A 13,562-nucleotide genomic window follows, 5' to 3' on the forward strand; every position below is an offset into this window, starting at 1 on the left:
GCTGTGTCCCTATCATATGCCCCACCCCATCCACATACTTTACTCTGACTAAGACAACAAAAGAAAAACCTTGATTGATTGTCAGCCTAATTATCACTTTAACAGACCAGGTGCAGGTGAGAGGTGTGTGTGTGTGTGTGTGTGTGTGTTTGTGTGTGTTGAGCCGAACCTCTCTCAGTGTGGTGTCTGCACGGGTCTGCTGGTCGGCACAGTTCTCCTGCAGTCTGCGCAGCTCTCGGCTGTGTGAGCTCACCGTGTCCTCCAGCTGCACCCGCAGCTCCTGAAGCTCCGCGCTTAGAGCAGTTACTGCGACCTGCACACACACATACACACATCACAGCCTCTTATACACTATATGGACAAAAGTATTGGGACACCTGCTTATTTATTTGTTCTTTCAAGTTCAAGAGTAACTCTCTTATTCAAGAGTAGTCTCTACTGTCCAAGGAAGGCACTGCTGTGAAGAAGAGAGTTAAGGAGGTCAGGATGTTTGATGATCATCACCCCCATCCATCCCAAACTCCCAAACTTATCTCCAGGGACCGTCCTACCCACCCACAGAGAACAAGAACAGGTATGATCTCAGGGAACCCTGATTACATATGGCTGTGACATCACCAGCCCTCAAACAGCTATACTTTCTTCTGCAAAAAAAGTAGTTCCTGTGACCACTGTTGTTGCTGCTTAGCAACCGGTGGCCAGTGAAATGAAACAGGTAGGGAAGGGGGGGGCAATATGAGGCTGGACTTTTGTAATGAGACGACACTCAGACATACCCTCTCTTGGTCCTTCAGGCTTTGAGTCTCTCTGGTGAGCTTTTCCACCTCCAGCATTGCAGTTCCCAGCTCAGCCTGCAGGGAGCACACTCTCTCTGACAGCATTGCCTTCTCCGTCTCCTTCAGAGACAATGCCTGCACACAGGGGACCGGAGAGATGCGGCTCAGATGGATTCTAAATGGCTTTCAGGAGCTTGTTAGTCAAGTCTTGTTAGTTTTCCATATTTATACTGTATTTAATGGGTCTGTATTTAATCTCTCCAACCTGCTGCTTCTCGCTCTCAGCCTGTAGGAGGCGCTGGTCCCTCTGGTGCTGTGAAGTTCGGATCTCCTCCTGTAGCTCCTCACGCTCTCGCTCCATCCTGCGCAGCTGCTCCTCTAGCTCCTCCCGCAGCCGTCGCAGCGCCCCCTCTTGCTCAGCCTCCAGACTGCAGCGCAGAGCCTCCTACAGGACTCACAGAGACATTACACCTGGCTTATTAGTTCAAACCTGGAGCTCATATTGGAGTAAAAAAAATAGGTTACTTTGTTTACAGCAATAATTATCAGATGTGGATTTGTGTATAAACTGTATTTATTAAATACAGTATGGTATGTTTTTTACCTTCTGTCCAATTATTTAAAAAAAAATGTAATAACATTTTGCATAAATAACTTATTTTGAATAATAATTGTTATATCAGGTATTTTTCTTTGTGTGTTTTTTTAACTTACAGACCACAAAACTGTCTAAGTATTTGCCTTGCCTGGTGCATGCAGTGCACAGTGTGCAGAACACATTTATCTAAATTTATTAATGTAATTAATTTTTTGAGACATTCTGGACTGATTGATTTAGTTTAGTAGAGACATTTCTTAAAATGACTGTTTTATAGTGTGTTCTCCAAAAGACTGAGAGCATCAGTGCTAATGCAGAGCCCCATAACCTCCCACTGTTGCTCAGAAGAGCGAAGGCACCTAGCAAGTGCCACACAGTAAGGGCTGCTGGTTAAACTGGGAATTCTGAATAGGTCATTCATCTGATTTTAGTATTTTTAGTTCATTCATGCATCAGATTCGGAGTTTCTGTGATAAAAGTGGGCAGGCCTAGATTTGTTGGGCCCAATCACAGCACTGCTACTGCATAGTGCTCAAACTGATATATTGCAATTGTGCACAGCTCTGACCTTCTCGCTGGCGAGTCTCTCTAGCTCCTCCTGGTGGTCATTCAGAGCGTTGCGAAGAGAGGTTTGTGCCTCCTGCTGGGCATCGGCCAGTGCCTGTTTGAGCGCCGCCCGCTCTCTCTCACCCTGAGCCACAGCATTCTCTCGATCTGCACGCAAACGCTTCAGCTCCGCTGAGGAACCAAAACAGAGGGATAAAGAAATAGGGTTCAGTTAGTCGTTCCAATCACATTAGATCAGAACTCTAATTAAAGGGTCCATATCCTGCATTTTTGGATTTCTACCTTTAAGAGGGTTTCATTAATTCATTTATTTTAAACAGTTTCTGTGCCTTTACGGACAATTTTCTGACAAAAGTATTGGGACACCTACTCATTCACTGTTTCTTCCCTAATAAAGGGTATTTAAAAGAGCGAATCCTGACACCTGTCACCGTTTCTCGCGTCCAGAGATTTATACTCAATTTTGGAGGAGCACTGCTGTGAGGATTTGATTGAATTCAGCAACAAGAGCGTTAGTGAGGTCAGGATGTTGGATGATCACCTCATCCCCAACTCCCCAACTCATCCCAGTATTGGATGGAGCACCACCATCATTGCAAAGAACACAGTCCTTTCACTGCTCCACAGCTCAATGCTGGGGGGGCTTTATACCCCTCTAGCCCACACCTGGCATTAGGCATGGTGCCAATAGGTTCATGTTTATCTGCTCCAGTGAGTCCTATTCTATTGGCAGTACTTTTCTACAGAGAGTATACCTGTGTGTGTATGTGTGTGTGCGCGTGTGTGCATGTACATATCTGTGTCAGCAATGGGTGCAGCTAATGCATTCATTAGAAGGGGTGTCCACAAGCAGTTGGACATATAGTGCACATACATGAGCTCTGTTCTGATTGGCTGTACAAAGTGTATACTGGCTGAATATGCAGATGTATGTAAATGTGTTGTTGTGACATCACAAAGACAGTGCATTAGTTTTCCTTATTCAGACTGTATGGAATGACGATGTTTCAGCAGTGCTATACTGCTCTTTCTCAACAGCGTCCTTTAATAATACTGTGTGTGTGTGTGTTTCTGTGTACCTGTGGTGGTGTCACTGCGCAGTTTCAGGCTCGTGTTTTCTGTCTCGAGCTGCTCTCTGCGGGACTCCAACTGCACCAGCTGCTGCTGAACCTCGAACAGACTCGCCTCCAACACCTCCCTCTCCGACCTCACACACACACAAACCCATGTTAGATGTGATATGATTTCGGCCCTGTGACTGATAGAGCTGTACATACTACGGGTGGAAATCTCTAGGCATCCCTCATTCAATGCTATGGTATTTTTACAGCAAAGTATTTGTAATGATCCATAATGAATTTACTTCCAATACCTTTTATTAATTAAACAAATGGCACGGTGAGACCAAAAAGAGGGTGCACTTCCAAGTTGTGCTTTTTGCATTCTGGCAACGTTATCAATTAACATTAAGAAAATCGATAGTTAATCATTATTATTATTATTGAAGGAGCTTGCCTAAAAACCACAGATCCACATTGATTCTCAGTGAAAAGAGTGTTCAGAGTGCCCCCTGCAGTTAAGCAGGTTAACAATGAATTGGAAGTGATGCACATTACAGGTCCTATAGGTCGCCCTCATACTGAGACATATTTCACGCTAATGATCCAATAGTAAACGACAGATTTCTAAACATTTTTACACGTTATTGCATTTAAATTTTTTTTTATACTGTGTTTCCCCGCAATGCATCAAATTATCTCTCTCTCTGTACCTGAACGCAGTCAGCTCTTCAGTCAGTGCAGCGTTTTCTCTCTCAGAAGCTGTTAGCTGGACCACTAGCCCTGCCCTCTCCCTGGCAAGCTCTGCCCTGCTTCGTCCAGCCTCCTCCAGAGCCACACCCTGCCGCTCCCCTTCACCACGGGCAACGCCGAGCTCCGCACCCAGGGAGCTCACTTCACCACACAGCTGTGGGGGAAAAAACATCAACTTAACACACAAGCTCAGTTCTGATTGGCTGCCTTGTATTGAGCCTCATTCAGAAAACACTCTGAGAACAGCTCCTGAGTGGGTGGGGCTAAACTGTGGTAGGGCCCCAATGAGGGCAGCGTAATTATCTGGGGACTTTGCTGACCTGTGTGACTTTGTCCTGCAGTTTCTGCCTGTCCACTTTGAGCATCTGAAGCTCCGCCTCCAGCCCTGCCCTCTGCAGCTCAGACTCCTGCAGCGACTGATGCAGAGCGAGGCGGGCAGTGTCCAGCTCCAGCCGGTCCTGCTCTAGTCGCACCAGCTCGTCTCGAATGGTCAGCTTCTCCTGCTCCGCCTCTCTCCGCTGAACCAGCAAAACACTCTTCTCCTCCTCCAGCTGAATGAACAAGCCCAACAATTAATACTCACCCAAAACGGACATTAAACACAGTTATACAACAGATGATGACGATGTTCAGGTGAGTGTGTGGTACCTGTGTGATGATGATGTTTAGGTGAGTGTGTGGTACCTGTGTGATGGTGATGCTGTTCCTGTGAGTTTTTGGTACCTGCATGATGATGATGTTCTTGTGAGTGTGTGGTACCTGTGTGATGATGTTTAGGTGAGTGTGTGGTACCTGTGTGATGATGTTTAGGTGAGTGTGTGGTACCTGTGTAGTGATGATGATGTTCTTATGAGTGTGTAGTACCTGTGTAGTGATGAGGATGTTCTTGTGAGTGTGTGGTACCTGTGTGGTGGTGATGATGTTCTTGTGAGTGTGTGGTACCTGTGTGGTGGTGATGTTCTTGTGAGTGTGTGGTACCTGTGTGGTGGTGATGATGTACAGGTGAGTGTGTGGTACCTGTGTGGTGGTGATGTTCTTGTGAGTGTGTGGTACCTGTGTGGTGGTGATGATGTACAGGTGAGTGTGTGGTACCTGTGTGGTGGTGATGATGTTCAGGTGAGTGTGTGTGGTACTTGTGTGGTGGTGATGATGTTCAGGTGAGTGTGTGTGGTACTTGTGTGGTGGTGATGATGTTCAGGTGAGTGTGTGTGGTACTTGTGTGGTGGTGATGATGTTCAGGTGAGTGTGTGTGGTGATGATGTTGTTCTTGTGAGTGTGTGGTACCTGTGTAGTGACAATGATGTTCTTGTGAGTGTGTGGTACCTGTGTGGTGATGATGATGTTCTTGTGAGTGTGTGGTACCTGTGTAGTGACAATGATGTTCTTGTGAGTGTGTGGTACCTGTGTGGTGGTGATGGTATTCTTGTGAGTGTGTGGTACCTGTGTGGTGGTGATGATATTCTTGTGAGTGTGTGGTACCTGTGTGGTGGTGATGATGTTCTTGTGAGTGTGTGGTACCTGTGTGATGGTGATGTTCTTGTGAGTGTGTGGTACCTGTGTGGTGGTGATGATGTACAGGTGAGTGTGTGGTATCTGTGTGGTGGTGATGATGTACAGGTGAGTGTGTGGTACCTGTGTGGTGGTGATGATGTTCAGGTGAGTGTGTGTGGTACTTGTGTGGTGGTGATGATGTTCAGGTGAGTGTGTGTGGTACTTGTGTGGTGGTGATGATGTTCAGGTGAGTGTGTGTGGTGATGATGTTGTTCTTGTGAGTGTGTGGTACCTGTGTAGTGACAATGATGTTCTTGTGAGTGTGTGGTACCTGTGTGGTGATGATGATGTTCTTGTGAGTGTGTGGTACCTGTGTAGTGACAATGATGTTCTTGTGAGTGTGTGGTACCTGTGTGGTGGTGATGGTATTCTTGTGAGTGTGTGGTACCTGTGTGGTGGTGATGATATTCTTGTGAGTGTGTGGTACCTGTGTGGTGGTGATGATGTTCTTGTGAGTGTGTGGTACCTGTGTGATGGTGATGTTCTTGTGAGTGTGTGGTACCTGTGTGGTGGTGATGATGTACAGGTGAGTGTGTGGTACCTGTGTGGTGGTGATGATGTTCAGGTGAGTGTGTGTGGTACTTGTGTGGTGGTGATGATGTTCAGGTGAGTGTGTGTGGTACTTGTGTGGTGGTGATGATGTTCAGGTGAGTGTGTGTGGTGATGATGTTGTTCTTGTGAGTGTGTGGTACCTGTGTAGTGACAATGATGTTCTTGTGAGTGTGTGGTACCTGTGTGGTGATGATGATGTTCTTGTGAGTGTGTGGTACCTGTGTGGTGGTGATGATATTCTTGTGAGTGTGTGGTACCTGTGTGGTGGTGATGATCTTGTGAGTGTGTGGTACCTGTGTAGTGACAATGATGTTCTTGTGAGTGTGTGGTACCTGTGTGGTGGTGATGATATTCTTGTGAGTGTGTGGTACCTGTGTGGTGGTGATGATCTTGTGAGTGTGTGGTACCTGTGTGGTGGTGATGATGTTCTTGTGAGTGTGTGGTACCTGTGTGGTGGTGATGATATTCTTGTGAGTGTGTGGTACCTGTGTGGTGGTGATGATGTTCTTGTGAGTGTGTGGTACCTGTGTGGTGGTGATGATGTTCTTGTGAGTGTGTGGTACCTGTGTGGTGGTGATGATATTCTTGTGAGTGTGTGGTACCTGTGTGGTGGTGGTGATGATCTTGTGAGTGTGTGGTACCTGTGTGGTGGTGATGATGTTCTTGTGAGTGTGTGGTACCTGTGTGGTGGTGATGATCTTGTGAGTGTGTGGTACCTGTGTGGTGGTGATGATGTTCTTGTGAGTGTGTGGTACCTGTGTGGTGGTGATGATATTCTTGTGAGTGTGTGGTACCTGTGTGGTGGTGGTGATGATCTTGTGAGTGTGTGGTACCTGTGTGGTGGTGGTGATGATCTTGTGAGTGTGTGGTACCTGTGTGGTGGTGATGATGTTCTTGTGAGTGTGTGGTACCTGTGTGGTGGTGGTGATGATCTTGTGAGTGTGTGGTACCTGTGTGGTGGTGATGATGTTCTTGTGAGTGTGTGGTACCTGTGTGGTGGTGATGATGTTCAGTTGAGTGTGTGGTACCTGTGTGGTGGTGATGATGATGTTCAGGTGAGTTTTTGTTACCTGTATGATGATGCTGTTCAGGTCAGATTTGTCCTGGGCCAGGCCCTCGTTCATGCCGCCCATTTTAGCCAGAGAATCCCTCAGTGCAGCTTCCTCAGAGTGCAGCTTCGCTACCAACACGGTCAATTCAGCATTACTAGACTCCGCCTACACACACACACACACACACACACACACACACACACACACACACACACACAATATATTGGTATTCAAAAAAATATGGGTATTGTTATACTCACAATAGTATGGATAATAGTGTGTGTGTGTGTGTGTGTGTGTATGTGTGTGTGTGTAAATAATTAATACCCTGCTGAGAGCGTCACTGAGCTGGTTTTTCTCAGTCTCAAGCAGTTGCTTCTCTATCTCCCCCTGCTGGAGCGCCTCCTTCACTGCAGCTAGTTCAGAGCGCTGAGAGCTTCCACGGGTCTCACTCTGACTCCACTGAGTCTGACTGCACGCACGCACACACACACACACACACACACACACACACACACAGAAATATTAAATATTACTTATTCACTTCAATGTTCTTTCTTAATATTTATTTCATGATGTTACTCCTATATTATGGATATGGTGATAATGATAACCTGCAGCTCAGGGTGCTTTACATTAGGCACATTAATTCTATAAGTTAACAATTACAAAATTATGTTATTTTAATAATAAAAGCCAGAGATAAACTACAAGAATGAAGTAAAACTGCAACAGAACAATGAATAAAAAAATAGATCAATTAATCATATTAAAATAAAAGATCATATCAAATACCATCTATATCACCTATATGACGATATCAAGACAATAAAATAACACCTGGAAACAAAATATATATTTTTCTTTTTTTCACTGTGCCAAACTGCACTGCATTGTGTTCTAATTCGTTTTCTATTTAATGAAAAATCAATAAATATAATGTTTTTTTTTTTTTTTTTTTTTTTTTAGAAAGTCTAAGGTAACGTTCTCACAGCAGGTAAAGTGGCCTAAATCCACCCTTCTTGTTTCACTGATGTGTATGTGTGTGTGTTCACTGCACAGATGGGTTAAAGGCAGAGGCCAAAATCCATCTGTGTCCAACGCAAATGGTGAATATGGTCGTCTAGTCTTGAATATGGTCGTCTTGTCTTTTGAGCATGTGCATCAGTCTAGGTGCACAGGGTCCTCAAATAGCAGCTTTAGTCTACATTCATGTAGCAGGTAAAGTGGCCCAAATCCGATTTTCACACCAAATCCGATGTTTTTTTAATATAACATATATTTGACGTTCGTCTCTGAACTGTTCAGACAAACGTCAGATATAGATATAGATCAGATATAGGTCATATTAAAAAAAACATTGGATTTGTTGAGAAAATCGGATTTGGGCCACTTTACCTGCTACATGAATGTAGCCTAAAGCTGCTATTTGAGGACCCTTGTGGACACGACCACAAACTGTACATTATAAACGTATGATATTTAATAATACTTATCAATAATAAAACTTATTAGACTTTGCATTAATATATTATAATGCATTAGTACTATTATTATAACAACACAGTGAAATCATATTGTTATTTTCTGTTTAATGAAAAATACAGTAAAAAACAAAATCAGGGTGTGTGTGTGTGTGTGTGTGTGTGAGACTCACACTCTCAGGGTCTCAGCTTTGGCACGCTCTCTCTCTTGCACGGCTGCCTCTCTCTCCTCTCTCTCGTGATCTCTCTCTCTCTGAGCGGACACTGTGGCCTGCTGAAGCTTCTCACACTCTAGCTGCAACAGCTCTGCCTTCGTCTGCGCAGCCTGAGCCGCCTTCTCCAGACTGTCCTTCTCACTGCGGCCGAGAAGAGAGAGAGAGAGAGAGAGAGAGAGAGAGAGAGAGAGAGTGAGATAAAGGAAGTCCTTAAAGTAGTCTTTAAATGAAGTCTTTAAAGAGCCCATATTCTACATGTCACATTTTCTATTCTCTCTACTGTATGAGTAGGTTTTGGTACCAGAAAACAACTACCAAACACACCTAATATACAGCTCCGGAAAAGATTAAGAGACCACCCTACTGTCTTAGTTTTGCTGGTTTACTATTTATAGGCAATGTGTTTATAGCAAAATTAACATGTTTTATTTCATAAACCATGGACAACATTTCCCCTAAATTCCAAATATAAATATTGATCTTTAGAGCATTTATTTGTAGAAATGACAACAGCTCAGAAACAGCTGCTCAATTAAAGCAGATAAATTATTATAATAATTACAATGCAAAGACGTTATTATTCAAATTTATTTGAATATTTTAATTTAATTATTCAATTCACAGCTTTCATGTCTTGGCAGGTTCTCCACTAGTCTTTCACATTGCTGTTGGGACTTTAAGCCATTCATTGTCTGCTTCAGCTCAGATTCAGCTCACTTAGCTTTGTTTGATGAAATGCCTGGAATAAAATGGTTGTCATACACGTAGAGATGCACATTTAAGAAAAAAAAAAAAAAAAGTGGTCTCTTAATGTTTTCCAGAGCTGTATGAGCTCTGCTTGGCTCTGATTGGCTGCCCTGCATTGTACCCCAGCATGAGTGGGTGGGGCTAAACTGCTATGCAAATATGTTGTCTTTTGTGACATCACAAAAACAATTAATTCAAATTTATTTAAGTTTCCCTACATGGACTTTGAGGTACCTAAAAAATATCATAGTTCATATCACTTCATTAGTTCATTAGCAAACAGGTGAGGGGTTAATCAGCAGTCTGCTCCCCGTCAGGGTGAGCTACCTGTTAAGTTTCTCTCTCTCCTGCCGTATCCTGTCTCTCTCTCTCACAGCCGTCTCTCTCTCTCTCTGAGCGTCGTCTCGCTCTCCCTGCATTGCCTGCATTCGTAGCTCTGCCTCCCGCCGGCCGGACTCTGCCTCCGCCAGCTGTTTGCGTACCTGCTGCAGGCTCAACTGCGCAGACTGCAGACGACCTCTGATCTCCTGGGGACGGACAGGAGACGGTTACAGAGATGAACTACTCATTAACTACTGTTTCAGACACTAATCCCAACTTTTACGATACGTTCACACAGCAGGTCAAGTGGCCCAAACCTAAAAATATGAAATATTACTCATTCAATTACTTTCATGTTTTTTTCTAAGTATTTATTTAATCTTCAGCTCATGAGAATGTTATTTTTTATGTTATGAATATGAAAAAAAAATAGAACTGGCATTAGACATGGTGCCAATAGGTTCATGTTTATACATTTGCACATGTGTGTCAGCAATGGGTGCAACATAAAGTAACTGAATGCATTAATCAGAAGGGGTGTCCACAAACATTTGGACATACAGTGTATCAACCATCCCCACAGTGCTCACTGTCCCATTTAGGTTGTTTCACCCCTACTGTGATATGATAAAAAAACTATGTTATCAGCTATCAGGGAGTCTCACCTGTAGCTGCAGTTGTCTGCTGGTCACCATGGACCGCAAGACAGAGAGACTGGGCTCTGGAAGCGACAGGAGGGAGGGTTTCCGTGGAGACGAAGGGCGGTGCGGGGATGGGGAGTGGAGTAAGGGCAATAAAGATAACACACTGTTCTCCGAATCCCCCTCTGCTGAGGATGTTAACACTCCGGAGTCAGAATCGGACAACATTGCCTGGAACAGAGAGGAGGAGGAGGATAAGACAGAAGACAACACAGACTGTCATTACAATTAAATCAAATATAATTTAAAATAAATCTAATGAAAGTAGATGATTGCTTGATCATTGCTGGGCAGCAAACACACTCTGACTGCAGCTGTTGATGGCAAAGGGGTATGGCTTGGCATTAGACTGCTGAGCAACTCGGAGCCCTCATCGGTGTGTTGTCACTACCGCAAGTTTCCTTTCTAGGTGTTGTGCTGAATTCTGCCTCCCTTTCCTAAATCTGACTCTTCTAGTGCATGCACATGATGGTTCAGTTCAATCCGGACCGAGATCCCCTCCTTTGGCCGGACCAAATTTTGGACCTATGGTCCGAAAATTGGTCCACGGCACCTTTCGCATCTGCTGTTTTGTTTCGAACCAAACTGAAAAGCCTGAAGGTCTGGACCAAACAGGGTGGGTGTGAAAGCACTTTCAGTGTCAGAAAATAAACATTTACATAAATAAAATATAATAAAAAATCAAAATAAATCGTTTAAAATGGAAAAAGGGCTGAGAAATCGTATCCTGGGCAATCCTCGCTCTGCTATCAGCCTGTGGAGTCTGAGATTTGACCATGCTCTCCCTGGGTGGGTAAATGGAACTCTCTCCCTTCATCACTCCTAAAGCAAATGTTACTAGGCACAGGCTTCTGTTAGTGGTGTAGCAGAGCTGGGGGGCCGGGCACTTTCTTCCAAGTGTGTCGACTGCAACCTCAAAAATAGGTGGTGGCTGGCTTTGCATGAGGTGACGTGTTAAATCCTTACCCTCTTAGTGTCAAGAACATCGCTAGTGCTAGGGGGAGTTATGTATGGGTGGCATAAAATAGATTAAAAAGGTGTAAAATTAATGTTGGATGGTGTGTGCTGTAAGTGTGAATGCATGTGAGACACAGAGAAAGAGAGAGTGTTACCTGAGCGATGTCCCTCAGTGTGTCCAGCAGGGTCTCGGTGTGAGCTCTCAGTGAGAGGAGCTCGGACTCCTCATCTCCACTCTGCTCCTGAAATCACACACACACAATAAAACAGCCACACTCTCGTACTGCTCAGTTACAGTGTAAATGAGGCTCTCCCTCTTTCCCTCAATAGTAGTTAGTTGACTGATTGATTGATTGATTGATTGATTAAATTGTACACACCTCCAGTTTCCTAGTGAGAGATGCGACCTCATACTCTCTCTCCTCTTTTCGGGCCTTCAGTCTCTCCACCTCTCGCACAGCCTCTGCCAGCCTGTGCAGCACACACACAAACACAACACACACTCGTACAGCAGCACACACTGTACACACCTCTCCTATTCGACCATACCAACAATGTGTGTTTAAGTCACTGCAGTATTGACCTGTTATTGAGTTCAGCTCTCTCTGAGTCGCTCTTGGCCTGCAAGTTCATCATCTCCGTCACTCTCTCTCTGAGCTGCTGCTCCAGAGCGTTCCGCTGTGCCGCCTCACGCTCCAGAACCAGCGCTGAGCCGTCCTCGCGGCTACGGACGGCTACGCACACCCCTACACACTGAAGCTGCACGCTCTGGGACGTCTGAGACAGCTCGCTCCGCATGTGCGACAGGTCCCTGACGGAGAGGGAGAGAGAGAGAGCGAGAGAGAGAAAGGTTAAATCTGGCTTTACTTCTGTCCATGTTCTAGATAATAATGAGTCATATAGTGTCAGACAGCACATTATAAAGTCCATTAGAGATTACTTAACATCTTCACACGGCTTTTGGGCGAAACACAGCTTTAAGTAGTTTTAAAGCACAAAGGAGTTTTTACATGTAGTACATTGGAGTGAGAGCTGGAAAGCTGGAAGGCCCCACTGAAAACGTGGGTTCTTTTCCTCATCTCCAGCAGCGTTTCTGAAAATCTCTTCATCCAGAACAGAACTCAAAAAACACTCCAAAACACTTGGTTGATCATGACAGCCCAGCATAACACCTCACTATTGATGTTCCTCATGAAGCAGCGTAATGGACAAGACAGACCCAAATCAGCAACAGACTTACAACCCAGTTTATACCACTAAGTTTGTTTATGTTTATGTGGTGATGCTGCTGTTTCTGAATAGTTTCAATCAGAATAGTGGAGCTTTTCCAGCTTTTATTTGTATCCAAATATGATCCAGGACAGTTAAACGAAACCACACGGCCAGTCCTTAGTTGACAACAACCGCTTGTATGCAGTGATTTCAATGTTTTTGTTCTCAAAAATTCTCGAAGGTTCCCAAAAACTTCAGTTTTCCGTCACATAAAACACCGTGCTCATGTGGACGGAAGCCAAAACACAGAGAAAAGGCTACATTTTTTAACATTTCCCAATACATATGGTCAGGGCTTGAGACACTGATACAGCACAAAGAATTGTGTAAACAAAAGTGTGAATAGCTTTTGCCTCCAACCTCTCTGTGGCGCTCTTCAGCTCGCACACACTCCTGCGAAACCCCACAACCTGGCGCCACAAAGTCAGCAGACGGCTGTGTTCACTGCTGAAGTAGTTGTGGAAGGACTGCAGAGGAAAGGGGTAAAAGAGAAAGTCATCTGGAACTGAGTGAGATACATGCTCAAAACATACATACAACCATTGGGCTGGATTAAGCGAGCTAAGAGAAGAGCAGCTGTGCGTGTGTGTGTGTGTGTGTGTGTGTGTGTGTGTGTGTGTGTGTAAGAAAATGATTGTGTTGATCTCACACACTGAGAAAGAATTTTGACACATGAGTGGAATTGCTTTTAAACTCATGAATATTAATGTACTCATAACTAACAGTTAATGTGAAAATCTGTTGCCCCACCTCCTCCTCTCTCCTCCAATCAGCTTCCCTCTGTTCCAGCTCCTCCCTCGCTTTGGTCCAATCAGTAGTGAGTCTGCGTATGTCCTGGCTAAGCGCCTCATTGGCCAGACTGGCCTGCTCCAGCTGCTCACGCAGCATTGCGTTGACCGCCGACAGACTGCTGCTTCTGCTTCCACACACACACACACACACACACACACACACACAT

At 44.7% G+C, this 13,562-nt stretch overlaps 1 protein-coding gene across 6 annotated transcripts in view; it reads right to left on the bottom strand.

Annotated features, from left to right (window-relative positions):
- LOC140542843 (uncharacterized) overlaps positions 1-13,562 on the bottom strand; it is a 41,014-nt gene that overhangs the window by 17,541 nt on the left and 9,911 nt on the right. For 5 of the 6 annotated variants that reach the window (XM_072665786.1, XM_072665787.1, XM_072665783.1 and 2 more), the window contains 17 exons: positions 13,355-13,520; positions 12,965-13,071; positions 11,916-12,143; positions 11,713-11,803; positions 11,488-11,574; positions 10,340-10,546; positions 9,681-9,880; positions 8,565-8,747; positions 7,235-7,379; positions 6,926-7,072; positions 4,073-4,303; positions 3,713-3,906; positions 3,021-3,148; positions 1,943-2,112; positions 1,042-1,221; positions 777-911; positions 170-313 (listed from right to left, as the gene is read on the bottom strand). In XM_072665786.1, the coding sequence (XP_072521887.1) occupies positions 170-313; positions 777-911; positions 1,042-1,221; positions 1,943-2,112; positions 3,021-3,148; positions 3,713-3,906; positions 4,073-4,303; positions 6,926-7,072; positions 7,235-7,379; positions 8,565-8,747; positions 9,681-9,880; positions 10,340-10,546; positions 11,488-11,574; positions 11,713-11,803; positions 11,916-12,143; positions 12,965-13,071; positions 13,355-13,520 (2,743 nt within the window). The remainder of the gene's footprint in view (positions 1-169; positions 314-776; positions 912-1,041; positions 1,222-1,942; positions 2,113-3,020; positions 3,149-3,712; positions 3,907-4,072; positions 4,304-6,925; positions 7,073-7,234; positions 7,380-8,564; positions 8,748-9,680; positions 9,881-10,339; positions 10,547-11,487; positions 11,575-11,712; positions 11,804-11,915; positions 12,144-12,964; positions 13,072-13,354; positions 13,521-13,562) is intronic. The other variant, XM_072665784.1, reaches the window with a different exon arrangement.

The sequence above is a fragment of the Salminus brasiliensis genome, chromosome 21 (assembly GCF_030463535.1).
Source record: "Salminus brasiliensis chromosome 21, fSalBra1.hap2, whole genome shotgun sequence".
NCBI lineage: Eukaryota > Metazoa > Chordata > Actinopteri > Characiformes > Bryconidae > Salminus > Salminus brasiliensis.